This window comes from Oratosquilla oratoria, chromosome 23 (assembly GCF_046742065.1).
Source record: "Oratosquilla oratoria isolate Oo_2021 chromosome 23, ASM4674206v1, whole genome shotgun sequence".
Lineage (NCBI taxonomy): Eukaryota > Metazoa > Arthropoda > Malacostraca > Stomatopoda > Squillidae > Oratosquilla > Oratosquilla oratoria.
Genome location: NC_134799.1, coordinates 13,237,582 through 13,252,356, shown reverse-complemented (window position 1 = coordinate 13,252,356; position 14,775 = coordinate 13,237,582). Strand labels below are relative to the sequence as shown.

The 14,775-nt window shown below is 40.3% G+C and overlaps 1 protein-coding gene across 2 annotated transcripts in view; it reads left to right on the top strand.

Annotated features, from left to right (window-relative positions):
• Positions 1-14,775, top strand: part of Pect (phosphoethanolamine cytidylyltransferase) — a 53,241-nt gene that overhangs the window by 26,252 nt on the left and 12,214 nt on the right. For both annotated transcript variants that reach the window (XM_076206720.1, XM_076206721.1), the window contains exons 2-8: positions 3,777-3,914; positions 7,959-8,071; positions 8,395-8,461; positions 9,053-9,131; positions 9,655-9,801; positions 10,176-10,376; positions 12,573-12,793. In XM_076206720.1, coding sequence (XP_076062835.1) covers positions 3,777-3,914; positions 7,959-8,071; positions 8,395-8,461; positions 9,053-9,131; positions 9,655-9,801; positions 10,176-10,376; positions 12,573-12,793 — 966 coding nt within the window. The remainder of the gene's footprint in view (positions 1-3,776; positions 3,915-7,958; positions 8,072-8,394; positions 8,462-9,052; positions 9,132-9,654; positions 9,802-10,175; positions 10,377-12,572; positions 12,794-14,775) is intronic.

Sequence of the window (14,775 nt, the reverse complement as noted above, 5' to 3'; positions counted from 1 at the left end):
AGGCAAAGAAAGTGGATTTGTGTTTATTTTTATTATGCTATTTTTATTTCGTATGTGAAAATTATAGGTATACCTAAATACCTGATACGTGATTCATTATATATAGTCTTCTTGAGTGCCTCCATGATTAAAGGCTACTCTTCCATTTTATATATATTTTTTTATCATTTTTAACCATCATCCGTTTTATATACATAAAAAATCTTGTCAGTTTTAACCTTTATCAAGGATAGAAAGCACAGTATAGATGGGGAACCCCAACACTTTGAGCGGTGCCAACAGTCTCCCCGTGCCTGTCTGTACCTTTGGCAGAGTGCCAAACGTGCGTTTCATTAATAAACCTTTACTCCCATAGTGACATGCTAAGGACCATTCACACAGTCAAACGGTTTGTCAAACCCGTCTTGTCAAACAAACTTTTAAAGTGATGGTTGACCCGTGATTGGGGTATTTGGTAGGCAAACGTGTTTGACAACAAAATAATCCCCATTCATACGGTCAAACATCTTCAAATTTTTGTTTGACAAACCGTTTGACAGTGTGAATGACCCTTCAGACGGATCTTTATCAATACTGTCGCCAGGTGATTTTATTCCACTGAAGGTGTTATCACATTGGGCTATCTTTCCTCCGACTGTTGGAGCAAATATGCTGGAGGAAAATATTTTACCTCCATCATATCAAATGATATTCGTTTAAATTGTTGAGAAAACAAACTAGCTTACATTAGTGATTTTATGACGGAGAAAATTCTGGAGGTGGGCGTTACCTCAGATTAATCGGGGGTTGAAGAAAAAACAGCCTAGTATGATAACGCCTTGAAAGGGAAGCTTGTGGTCTTTGAGATCATCTTTCAACTAAACGAAGTCAGTTGGTACGAATCGGGAGAAAGTCTGCGTCGTTGGTATTGTTTCACCTTTTTCCCGTTCGGACACCGAGAGTCGTCAGTCCATCGACCCGTACCTCCATTAACCTGGCAAAGAATATAGAACGATAATATATTAAGATTAATCAAATATACCATGCCACCGGAGCGATTATCAGATGGTTCAAATTGTAATGACTTTATTCATCAGTTAAGGATCAACATAATAAAAATGTACTGTACAATGTTCTCCCTCTGCATATTTAAATTTTTTAAGTAATCTTTCGTTAGTATTTGTTTGTGCGTGTCTGTATTTTGTGTGTGTGTGTGTATTGGTGTATGTGTGTGCGTGTTGGTGTATGTGTGTGTGTGTGCAGTCTTGTTTATAGAGGGGTAAACGATACGTTGGTCTAAGATTGCGTAGGTGTGACGTCATGTCGTTAGTAAAGTTACCCAGGGTTATACCTGTATTAACATTTATGCGTTTTTTTTTTCTCAGGTTCACATTTGATCAGCATCGAAATATGATGCAAAATAATCTCAAAGGCCAATTTTAATTTGGTTTAACTTGTCTTTGGACGTGAAAAAGGACCAATATGAGGATTTTTTTTAAGGCAATAGATACTGAAAAATGCCTCTTAATTCTGAACTCCATTTAGGGTCCAATATTATATATGTCTTTGTCTCTTCGACATTTTTCATTACAGACGTGCTAGATTGATCTCTCCGGGATATAAATGAACTGTACATCATAAAGATGATTTTTTTTTTTTTTACTGCGTGTACATCAATGTCGCTGTTCACTTGTCAAGTGTTCCGTGCAACGTTGCCAAGTCTAGTGAAGTTTCGAGTATCGGCTGTTGGATTGCGTGTCTCTTATTGGCTTTCAATAGATAACTAACGATTGGCAGGATTTTTCGTTATTATTATTATTATTATTATTATCATTATTATTATTATTATTAATTATAAATATTCTTTACCTCCTCAAACGTCGTCTTTTGAAGAAACTTGCGCCAAATACACAAGTGTTCATACGTGACTCACATTCATTGCACAGAATTCCAGTATCCTGAAAATATCGACAATATTTTTTTAAGCAGATGAATTCCTGACATGTTGTACACCAAAGTAATATATATTTTTATATACTTGGGTGTACTACGCAATTGACTTCAGAATGTAGCATTGAAATAAGAATGCAGTCGACCGGGCTGTTTCCACTCTATTGGAGTAGTAAATTGAAAAAAAAAAATTGTGGTCAAAATTTTACTCCCAAAAACTATTATAAAATTTGTTTAAAAAAAAAATTGCGGGACTGATAGTCTTACTAAAAGATGATCAAACGTACAAAAGAGAAGGAATAGAACAGAAAATGGAGATCACTTTATTAATTTATTTTCTCGATCGAAACAAAAATGGATTGAACCATTCCAAGATTTTTGTTTTGTTTTCCCTAAAATTTATCGATTTATTCGCGTAAAAACATGATGTTTAATATTATTGCCATTATCATTATTGTTACAATTATTAATATTATTGTTATGCATCACTATTATCAATATTAATTATGATAATACTAAAGATTGATAACTTCGTGTCCCTTTAATGATGAAATTCCTCGTAATTTCCCAAACTACAGGTGTGCCACCATCGAATATGGGTTAAAACAGGTGTTCCACAGAGCGCAGGTGTCTAGCCGCGCACCTACTACGTATATATATATATATATATATATATATATATATATATGTATATGTATATATATATATATATATATATATATATATATATATATATATATAAGAAGTGGTTCTTGGAATGATTTATGAATTTATTTATTCATTCATATATTAATTTTAAAACATCATCATTACTGTGAGTGACATTTCCTGCATTAGGACTTGCTCGCTCTCTCTTAACCTTTACAATGGCCTTTGTTGGCTCGTAGCTGGCATTCCGACCTGAACTTCTTTTCTCTCTCTCTCTCTCTCTACACGTGATTGGTATTTTCTCAGCAGTAGCCAGCTCCTCTATCCACGGAATCTGGGATCACAAGAGAACGTTCTGCGTGACCGCGGGCCGTAGGGGTGACATTAAAATACCGAATTTGGTTGTGCGGTTTCTTTGGTACGCAGGGTTGTGCTGCGGGCGATAGTTAGGTTTCCGGGTCGTGATTAAAATCGCCTGGCGGCAAAGGTAGATGACGTCATCGTAATTGAAGGTGTCGACATGTTGGGAATCGTTGATTTAAGGGGTCCAGTGAGGTTGAAAGGTTGATAATTATATATATAATCTGATTTAGGTCACTCTCAGTGTGTCAGGCAACTCGTATGAACATAAACGTGGAATGAATTTTTAAATATTATTTTTCTTTTCGTCTGGCAGAAAGATAAGATTAAGCCTGGAAAGAGCACTAGATGAATCAGTTTCCTAATAAAAAAAAAGTGCCAAAATAAGCCAAAAAAGATAAATAGAAAATCAAAGGATTTTACAAGTATTTATCACAGTTTAAATTGAAAAATGCATTTCTCAACAAGAAATTTACCAAGTAGGCTTTGTCTCTTGTGAACAATTTAACACTTGATTTAGTTTAATGTCGCGAACACTCCCCCCATCAGGAGGCTAGAACGGTGCCCCTCACAGAGGGCTCTGTAGCGTGGAATTTTATGAACAATGCCCTTGGTCCAACTCGCTGACGCCAGGGTACGATCCACAGTCACCTTGACCCCCGCCGCAAGAAGCGACGCTCTAACACCTACTTTTGACAATGTTAATTTCAGCGTTGCGTATTAGTACTAATCCTATGCTAACGTCCTTGTTTTTTTTTCACCTAATTTTACAACGTCAATTTCAGGGTTGCGTTTCAGCAATAATACTAACGTCCTTGTTTTGTTGTTTTTTTCCACAGTTATGACATGGTTCATTTCGGCCACGCTAACTCCCTTCGCCAGGCCAAGCAGATGGGGGACTATCTCATCGTGGGCATCCACACCGACGAAGAAATCGCCAAGCACAAGGGTCCGCCAGTCTTCACGCAAGAAGAAAGGTAAAGAGAGTCTGTCGCCCGAATTGATAAAAGATCCTATCTATAGACTAAAGTCTCGCCTTAGTTATGGTGCAATCATTGCGTGGAGACATAACTATTATTTATATATACATATATATATATATATATATATATATATATATATATATATATATATATATATATATATATATATATATATAAGCAATCACATCACCGTGATACAAAAATGCAAAATAACCACAGGAAAAGAGAAAATTGTAGACAGTAAGTACTTTCGTATATTATTATTATTATTATTATTATTATTATTTTTTTTTCTTTTCTTTAATTGCAATTATGGAATTCGTTATGGGCCCGAATTTATAAAATATTCCAGGGGTTAGGATCTTTTATAAATTCGGCCCCTGTAGCCGAGATGGATTATAGAGGCATCTGCGTAAACTTTTGTAGGGGGGCGGAGGCAAAGTTAAAGAATTTTTATAAGGGTGAGGCAAAATTAATGAGTTTTTTTTTTTCTTTGTAGGAGGGTAATTTAAAGATGATTAATTGGTTAGGGGTATGGGGTTATATCAAGATAGATACTTCAAATTGGCCGCATGAATTTACTTATGTGCGTGTGTAGAATTAATGAAGGTGGCCAAGGAAAAACATTCTTGCACCTCAGAAATGGTGACTTTAATGGCCACGTAATTCTATTAAGTACAGTATCGGCATGTGGTTAAATTTCAAATTCGCAGTCGAAAATCGACCGCACACAGATATTCTGTAACTTGAGATATTGATGAATTTATACGTGACAAATGGCAATGTCACCTTGCTTTTTCAGCATTTTAAGAACTGTAGCTGACGCCAGTCGTGTGTAATATAATAGAGCGGAAGTGTTGAAGGAAAGAAATTCCGTTTTAGCGCGAATAGTAAATATTTGGTTAAAGGTAAACATTTGGCAACGTCGTAGAAGAAAGTGGGTCGGTTATCGTTAGTCTAATTTTATCACATTTTTAGTGTTTGGATAAAAAAAAAACCGAATAGTTTAGTTACTGTTTTGTGTTTGTCCAGAAGTTGTGTTACAGATAGATGTAATTTTATTTATGTCCAGTGATAGAAGGAATTAAATCATTTTTGCTGATAAGAAATTGTAAACACTGATACGGCCGAATTCATTCGTGTGAGTGGGTCTTGTATCTCTGTCGTGTATGGAACCCTTCCATCACAATATGTATGGTTTTATAAAGAGAATGGCAGCAATCGTCTATGGTAACCATTCTTGGCCTGGTCGGTAGTCAGTCTGCTATTGTGGTGTTCCTGGATTTGTGAGAAAAAAAAGTAATTCGAGGTAGTGAGTGCTTTTGCCATTCTTGCATCCTTTCCGCGTCGTCGTTGTTTACTCAATGGCGAACGTTGCTCGACGACAAACCGTAATGGTCTCGTAACAAAAGCCACTGCCCTAACGATGAGGCTCCAACGGCCCCCATGGGGAGCAAGGTTCGTGCATACATGCAACATGCTCCACTTGCAGAGTGCAATTAATCGAAATGCACGACGCCACGCTTACCATTGAACTTATCTGGTCCGATGCCATTTTGTGTGAGAAATTTGCTCGCATTGGATGGTTTGCGAGCAAATTTTATGTTGCAATGATCTTATTTGTGTATATAATAATTCCCTCATTTTGTGGGAATTTTGTGATAAAAATATCACTCGTATTTGGGACCTGTTATAGATCACAGTGGCAACACTGTAACCCTAAGCTTATAAAACTATATCCTGCCGTAGGTACAAGCATGCGTTCAGTCATGTGGATGTGTTTAAAAATACATACGTATAAGCATAAATGGATGCCATGCATTCATGCATGAAAGAGTTATCAGACAGGGCTATTTTTACTCCCATATCCTACCTCCACCTTCCATTCGAATAACTAGAGTATGACTTCACTGGCAGAAATGTCTACTCTATGAAAATTTAAACAGTATATCCAACATTCGTACAGGTTTAAATTATCTTAGTCCATCATTCAGCTTTGCTATATATAACGGAAATATAATTTGGTACTTAGAGATTTGAAGAAAAAAAAATCAACCGAAGTCGTCTCGAATGAACTCTCAACGGTCGTCGTTGTTGAAGCCGGTGGAATCGCAGTGTGATACCCTTTGGAAAGAAAGAGGAGAGGCGACTTCAAAGGAATGTTCGGGTCATCAAAGAGAGTACCGTGGATAAAACTGACATTGGTTTTATGGGGCAGTAGAGCGTCATATGTGTATAATTCAATTAGGTATACATTATTACACAAGCATACAAGACTCGTGGCGCAGTGGTAGAGTTCCCGGCTGCCACCACGGCGGGCCGGGTTCGAATCCTGCCCAGAGCTGAAATAATTTCAGTATCGCTGCGCTGCGAGTCGTTACTCCAACTCTCGTGGGCGGGGAGTCGGGTGTGTGTGAGCTCTGAGTTTTCTTTCGGTAGGGAAATAGCTGACGACGTGATCCAAGACCATGGTGAATCACACACACAATGTATTTGTATATGTGTATATATGCATGTGTGTGTGCATCCGACTATGTGTGCGTGGTTGTATATGTGCGTGTATGTGTACATGTGCATGTGTGCGCGCGTGCAAGAATGTGTGCGTCCGTGTACATGCGTGTGTGTACATACACTGGCTCATGCTTACTCGTCATCTGCGTCGTGGCCTTCTGGTAGCGAGCCGAGCAGGCCTGTGGGCTCGGACCTTGGGTCGATCGTGCCCGGCAGAAGCTACTTCGACCGAGAAGATCGGACCCTCCACGACCTTTAGCGGTGGAGACGCGGGGACAACGACCCCTGTAGACGGCGAAACAATCACGAGGAAGCGAAAGGAGGGGCGTAATATGCCTATTAAGTATGTAAAGTAGGCATCCCCCAGCACTAGGAGAACGGGTCCCTTAGACCCTGCGAAGCCAAGGCAAGGGGACTTCGCCGGGGCGAGGCTGGAGGGGTAGTGCCCCTCGAAGACTTGCGTAGTCGTCAAAGGACTATAAGGAACCGGTCGCTGCTGAAGAACTCTAGTTATGATTTTCCTTTTCTCTTCAAGATCCCAAGGCTGGAGGAAAGCGATAGGTTTTGCGTTCTTACATTACCATTACCGTGATCGGTGTGGACATCGTTTTTTCGTCAAATTTGTCATAAGGAGTGACTTTTTCGGTAATTGTTCCGGTAGGATCGGGAAGTTTCCCTCAGCTGAATAAAATCGCCTGGCATGAGAAAGAGGAGCGGCTCCATTGGTCTTCTCAGGAACTACGGAAACCCTGAAATCCTTTGACGTCGACGGGGAGCTTCTTCAGCTGAATAAAATCACTTGGCGGCCCCCGAATTGAATACAAAGGTTAAAGATACGTCTTGCTCGGTGCGATTTTCGCTCAACGATGATCGTTCATGGCTCGACGATGATCGTCGAACGATTTTCTAGAGCACTCATTCTTTGTTTTTGAACGGGGCTGCTTTACTTCGAGCGACTGCCACTAGAGTCACAAAGGACAGAGAATTATTCTCTCGACAGTCGTTTGACGAGCATCTTTGGCCCATGAACGATCATCGTTGAGCCGTGGACGATCGTCGTTGAGCAAAACTTACCTTAAGGGTTAAATTTGTTCAGTTTGGGGTTGGAATTCCATCGCAATCTTCGCTCTTGCGTTCTTTTGCCAATCACAGTTTCAGCATCGCTGCACTGAGAGCCGGCAGTCCAACTCTCGTGGGCAAGGAGTTATGTGTGTGTGTGTGATTCACCATGGTCTTTGGATCACGTGTTGCACTCGTGATCGACAGCTGTTACCCTCCCGGATGAGAACTCAGAGCTCATATATGACCGATCTATGGGTACTGCTGTGACCTTACACGCACACACACACACACAACTCCCCGCCCACGAGAGTTGAAGTAACGACTCGCAGCGCAGCGATACTGAAATTATTTCGAACCCGGACCTCCGTAGTGGTGGTCGGAAATGTGAAAATTGCCATGTCATATATCAAAGGGGAATATTTGATGACTTACATTTTTTTTTTTTTTTTTTTTTTTTTTTTTCAGATACAAAATGGTTCGTGCCATCAAGTGGGTGGATGAAATTGTGGAAGGTGCTCCCTACGTTACCACACTGGAAACCCTGGACAAGTACAACTGTAACTTTTGTGTACATGGAGGTAAAGTAGGAGTTTCAGAAGATTGAATGAAATATGTTGTTCTATATATTCCCTTAGTCTTCTGAAAATAAATTGCATGTTGACATTTCAAACCATTCTAGTATGTAGTATCAGTAGTCCAGGGGTAACTTCCTGACAGTTACAGATAATGAGAACATGGCAGGATTGAAAGTTATTAAAAACTCTGAAGTAGCCTATGCTTTAGTTAAAGTCTATATGAAATACATATTGAATGCACAACTACAAATTAACTAGTCTTGATGTATATATAAGAAATAATTTGTGTGATTTAGTATTGAAGTAAAGTATTTCTTTTGTTGCAGATGACATAACAATGACAGCTGATGGAGTCGACACATACCATATTGTTAAAGCTGCTAAACGATACAAGTAAGAAGTGTCTTTATCATGAAATTGTCCTAAATTTGTCTTTCATGTGTTTAGTCACAAGTGCTAGGCTAGATACAAGTGTTAGGCTTGCATTATATACAGATGTCTGCCTAAAAGGTAAAATAAATTAATTCTTGTGTATATGATTTTATGTGTATATTTACACTCATTCCTCAATTTGATGGATTCTCAAATAATGGATTTAGAGACAAAATCCAGTGATTTAGACTAAATTTCTAAGTCCCCCATTATGATCATAGCACATCAAGAAACCTGTAAACGTGGTGTTAAATTACATTGAATATGTTGAATTTGTTATACAGTGAGACCTCTCATTAATGGACGTTAATTAGCTGTGTTTGTGGTGTTTTTTCTGTGTTTTTGGTGTTTTTAGTGCTGTTGTTTAGTGCGTGCAATCACTATGCCACCCAAAAACCACTCCAAAACACCAAAAACACCGCAAACAAGTCACTGTATTCATTAAACTGATGTTCCTCCTTTTGTCTGTTGAATTGAGGGATGGGTGTATATGTAAATGAATAATGTATTTTACTGAAATACTGTACACATCTACTGTTTCATCTGTTTCAGGGAGTGCCGTAGGACAGAAGGAGTCAGCACAACAGATTTAGTAGGCAGAATGTTATTAATGACACGACAACACCAGCAGGTGAGATAAGTTGTTTAGAAGTTTTTCAGTTTTACTTTAACAAAGTATTTCCAGTATTTTATGGTAGTAGTTTGTCTGCTGCATTGCTTTTGACCCTGGCAGTGGGCAGGAAACGGGGATTACGCTTCATCTACAAGAAGCTAAGATGAGAGGTAAGCAAGGGTAGTGGGTGGGAGTGGGTGCATGCCTGGAATGGATACCTCCCTTTTAACGGGTAAGAAGCCCTCTCCTTATAGATAGATAGTTTGTCTGCAGTTGACACTGAGGAGGAACCACAGATGAAGAAAGTATCCTGACAACAGCCAGAATGAAAGGAAAAGTATCACTTCATATGGAATGCGTTATCAGGTGGATAATAATATTGCCACTGTGTTCCCATGCATGTTGTAGAAAGTGACTAAATAAGACAGTGAGAAGAGTCCTCTAGTTTTCTGTAACAAAGTATCAAGTTGAAATATAGGATGTGCTAAACCATATGTTTACATCATTTGCCAATTCTAATGAAATTCCTCATTTTTCATAGGTTGGTGAAGCAGAATATAGTGTAGGTCGAGACCACTCAGACAACCTTGGCACAGATTCCTTAGCAAAGTCTCCATGGACTGGAGTTTCACAGTTCCTCCCCACCACACAGAAGATCATGCAGTTTTCCTCAGGCCTGACACCAAAAGTGAGTAATTTGAACTTCGGTCCATAATGTTATATGTAGGATATATCAGCAGTCTCGAATATTTTGCCATTTGGCTTTTGTGCCTTTTTATGCCTTTGTTTTTTGGCTACCTCTCTTATAAGGGGGGAAAAAGCATTTGGTATATGTGTGTTAATAAGCAAATACTTTTCAATTACAATTTCAAAGAAATCAATTATTTCTTGAATTGAATGAATATGGTTTTTCATAAGCAATAATGCATTTCTTGATAAATGCAACCATTTTCACTATACATGACTAAACTATTGGCCTTTGATATAGATCTTAAGGTACAACTACATTGTATAGGAGAAATGTTTCCATGTTATTAAAATATCTAAATTTTCTTTTTTCAGTGTGGAGACAAAATTGTTTACGTTGCGGGTGCATTTGACCTCTTCCACGTAGGTCACCTAGATTTCCTAGAAAAGGCACGACAAGAAGGAGATTTCTTGATTGTAGGACTACATACAGACCCAGTTGTCAATTGTTATAAGGGAGCAAACTACCCAATCATGAATCTTCATGAGAGAGTTCTCTCTGTTCTTGCATGCAAAGTAAGTCTAATGGCAGAGGAATTTCACCATTGAATGTCCAAGGGACAGTATGGTAAGTTGGAGAACAGTTTGTAGGCAAAGTTGACAACATCTTCCATGAGAGGATTGTAAAGTAAAGTTGAAATGGATGAATGAAATGTGAATGAGATGGGTGAGGGTTTCTTTCTCCCTTGATGAGGTGAGATGCCATACAATGAAAAAGTTGGGGTAAACGAACTACATAGGTCAGGCCATGTAGTGGAAATGCTGTTCCTTGTTGCATTGCCCTTTAAAGGGATGCCTCTTTATTCATAAGGAGCCAAGATGGGAGGGGTATTAATTGTATATGACTCAGTAGCAGACATGCTGTGGATGTACTTTGTCTTGCTGCATTGCTTCTGACCTGGGCAATGGGCAGGAGACAGGGATGACCCTTCATCCACAAGGAGCTAAGATGAGAGGGAAACAAGGATGGTGGATGGGAGTGGAGTGGGTGGAAGTGTGTGCATACCTTTGACTTGGCTACCTCCCTATAAGGGGGAAGAAGCCTTTGGTATAAAAATAAATGGTGGGTGGCCACCCCCCTCAAAATGGGTAGAAATTTTTTAATGTGTGTGTATGTCCACTGATCCAGGGCAGTGGGCGACATGCAGGGATGACCCATCATCCCAGAAGAGCCAAGAAAAGAGGGGGCGGGGTGAGTGGGAGTGGAGTGTGTGGGGAAGGAGTGGATTTATGATTTATGCATTTGACTGGCTACCTCCCTTATAAGGGGCAAAAGCTGTTTGTATATATATATATATATATATGTTTGTGTTTATGTACATACATACATATACCAAGGCTTTTTCCCCCTTCCAAGGGAGGTAGCCAAAAAGGGAAAGGCATAAAAACACTTCCACCCATTTCATCCCTAAATACACTCCACACCCCTCCCACCCTCCCTCTCATCTTAGCACCTCCTGGATGACGGGTCATCCCTGCACCCTGCCCACCGCCCTGGGTCAGAAGCAGTGTCGCAAGACACAGCACATCCACAGCAAGGCCGCTTCATTTAATCGGCGACCCCCCCTCTCTGTCCCCCCTTGCATATAAGGAGAGGACGGGGAGAAATCCCTTCGGGCTGCGTCAAAATTTACTCACATATACTACCCCACCCCCCCCGCCCATTCCTCCTCATGCAATCACAACATCATCCATATACAACCATTCTCCACTCACCTCTGTCTTCCGTCCTCTCCCTTCCTTCCTCAACAGACATTCCCCTCTTCCCCAAAGCCCCCTTCACCCCATCCATCCACCTCATCCTAGGACGTCCCCTCATGTTCACTCCCTCCACATCTGCCTTCCATACCTCTTTTACTAGTCTTTCTTCACTCATTCTTTCCATGTGTCCAAACCATCCTAATATTCTTTCATCAACCCTATCTCCCAAATCCTTTTTCACCCCTGTTCTCCTCCTCACCTCCTCATTTCTCACTCTATCCAGCCTAGTAACCCCCACCATACTTCTCAGACACCTCATCTCAAACACATTCAAACTCCTTCTCTCTTCTTCTCTTATGTTCCACGTTTCTGCCCCATACAGTGCTGTTGGCACAATCACTCCTTCATACAGTCTCCTCTTCGCATCCATTCCCAAATGTCTATTCCTCATTACACTCTTTAATCCACCAAGGCATTTACTCGCTTCTCTCAATCTACATTCTACCTCCACCTTCACTCCACCTTTTCCTGCTACACTTGCACCCAAGTATCTAAAACTATCCACTTCCTCCAGTCGCTCTCCCTTAATGTTCACTTCCAGTCTACTGCCACTTTCACCCCTTGTACATCTCATCACCTTACTTTTACCCACATTTATCTTTAGCTTTCTTCTATCACATACTCTCCCAAACTCTGCCACCAGCTTCCTCAATCCCTCCTCTGACCCTGCCACAAGTGCAGTGTCGTCCATTTATGGACGTGTGTCATGTCGTGTTTATGTATGTGTCGTGTCGTGTCGTGTTTATGTATGTGTCGTGTCGTGTCGTGTCGTGTTTATGTATGTGATTATATATGTATGTGTGTCCGTCTGTCAATAAATACCTTACTTTGCAGTAAATTGCATTAGGAAATGACATTTAAGTTAGTATAAATATCTACTCACTCTACATATACTCTACATGGCATTTTGATAAAATTAAATTTTTCTAATTCTTTTGCTTCCTTTTGCAGTATGTTAGTGAGGTGGTCATTGGAGCACCCTATTCTGTAACTTCAGACTTAATGGACCAGCTTAAAGTGGACCTGGTGGTCCATGGAAAGACCGAGATCATTCCAGACGTAGATGGGGCAGATCCCTATGCTGAAGCCAAGAAACGTAAGAAGTTTAAGTGCGTGGACTCAGGCAATGACATGACCACTCAGCGAATAGTGGAGAGGATCATTGAACACAGGTAAATCTGCTTTGACATTTACTGAGTAGTAATAAGGTTAACCGCTTCGGTACAATGACGCCTATGTAGGCGTCATGAGGTGCGAGTAGGTACACGAGGTTGCTGGTGACGGCTTCTTGATTATATATATATATATATTTTTTTTGCAGTTATACATGAGTTACCCCTGGATTCTGTGAACTGATCTGATCACATTTTCTGTGTTTATTATTATTCAGAGTAAAATAGAATGAGTAATACAACAATGACTTTATATTTTATGATATGAGTAGTGTGATGAATTGTATGTTTGGCAGCCAATGCTGTGCAAGAGAGTTTGAGTCATACTGAAGTGGTTAATAGTAGATATATCAAAACACAAATATTTTATGAATAACCTAAATATCATGACTCTGGACATTCAAAGGGCAAAGATATTCAGGCCTGCAAATAGCTTGATGTGCAACAAAGATACAAAGAGTAGCAATCAGAATGATTCCCAGTCTTAGAGGGGATTTACACGGTATGACAGTTCGACAGACACGTGTTTAAAGTGATGTGTGAATGTGTGAACAGGGTATTTGGTTGTTGAACACGTTGGTTAAACCCCAAATACCCCTTTCACACGTTCACACATCACTTTAAACACGTGTCTGTCGAACCGTGTTTGACGAACCGTTAGACAGTGTAAACCCCCTCTTACAGATATATATACGAGGTCCATTCAAAAAGTATCCGACCTTGGTCCATAAAGAAAAGATTTGTGTACATTTCAAAACTTTTGTTCATTCACCTTCAAAGTACTCCCCTTGGGAGTGCACACACTTCTCCCAGCAGTGCTGCCACTGCTGGTAACATCTCTGGAATGCCGAAATTGGAATGTTGTAGAGCTCTGCCATTGTTTTTCTCATAATTTCCTCTCTCGACTCAAAGCGCTTCCCTTTAAGGGTTGTTTTCAGTTTAGGGAAGAGCCAGAAGTCACAAGGGGCCACATCTGGAGAGTAGGGAGGGTGCTGAACGAGTGGAGTATTGTTTTTGGCCAGGTAAGCTTGGATCAGGTGGGCAGAATGAGCAGGTGCATTGTCATGGTGAAGTTGTCAGTTGCGCGCAGCCCACATTTGCGGTCGTTTTCATGACACAGCATCGCGAAGGTGTTGCATAACTTCCAGATAATACTCCTTATTAATTGTTTGTCCTGCTGGTGCATATTCATGATGCACAATACCACTGGAGTAAAAAAAACATGTCAACATTACCTTGACGTTGCTCCGAACCTGTCGTGCTTTTTTTGGTCTTGGTGATGTCTGATGCTTCCATTGTGATGACGAAATTTTGTTTCCGGGTCGTATCCATACACCCATGTCTCATCACCAGTGATGATGGTCTTCATGAAGTCAGAATCACTATTAGCACAGTCAAGCAGGTCTTGTGCAATTTCCAGGCAGAGTTGTTTCTGCTGTTCCACCAGCAATTTTGGAACAAATTTTGCAGACACTCGTCGCATGGCCAAATCTTTGATTCAATTGTATGAACTGATCCCGTGCTTACTCCTACTTTTCTGACAATCTTGTTGATGGTTATACGACGGTCGTCCTCCACTATTCGACTAACATTCGCAATGAATTCTTCGTTTCTGCTGGTGGATGGCCTGCCAGACCGTGGGTTGCTCTCAACTGAGGTTTGTCCTTGCTTGAAGCGGTTATACCACTCCTTTATCTGTGTTATTCCCATGGCTTCATCGCCAAAGGCTTGCTGAATCTTCTGGATAGTTTGCACTTGCGTATCACCAAGCTTGTGGCAGAACTTAATGCAGTAGCGCTGCTCCATGCGCTCCGACATGTTGCGTAAGGACGATAATCCGATGAGTACGTACTGGATGACTGCACTCTAGCCATAACAGGTGGGAATTGGCACACACTACAGCTTTTAAAATTTCAATGCATGCGCAGTAAGGGTGCTGTCAACTGCCACAAAAATGGATTCCTGAATGGTAAATTATTTTT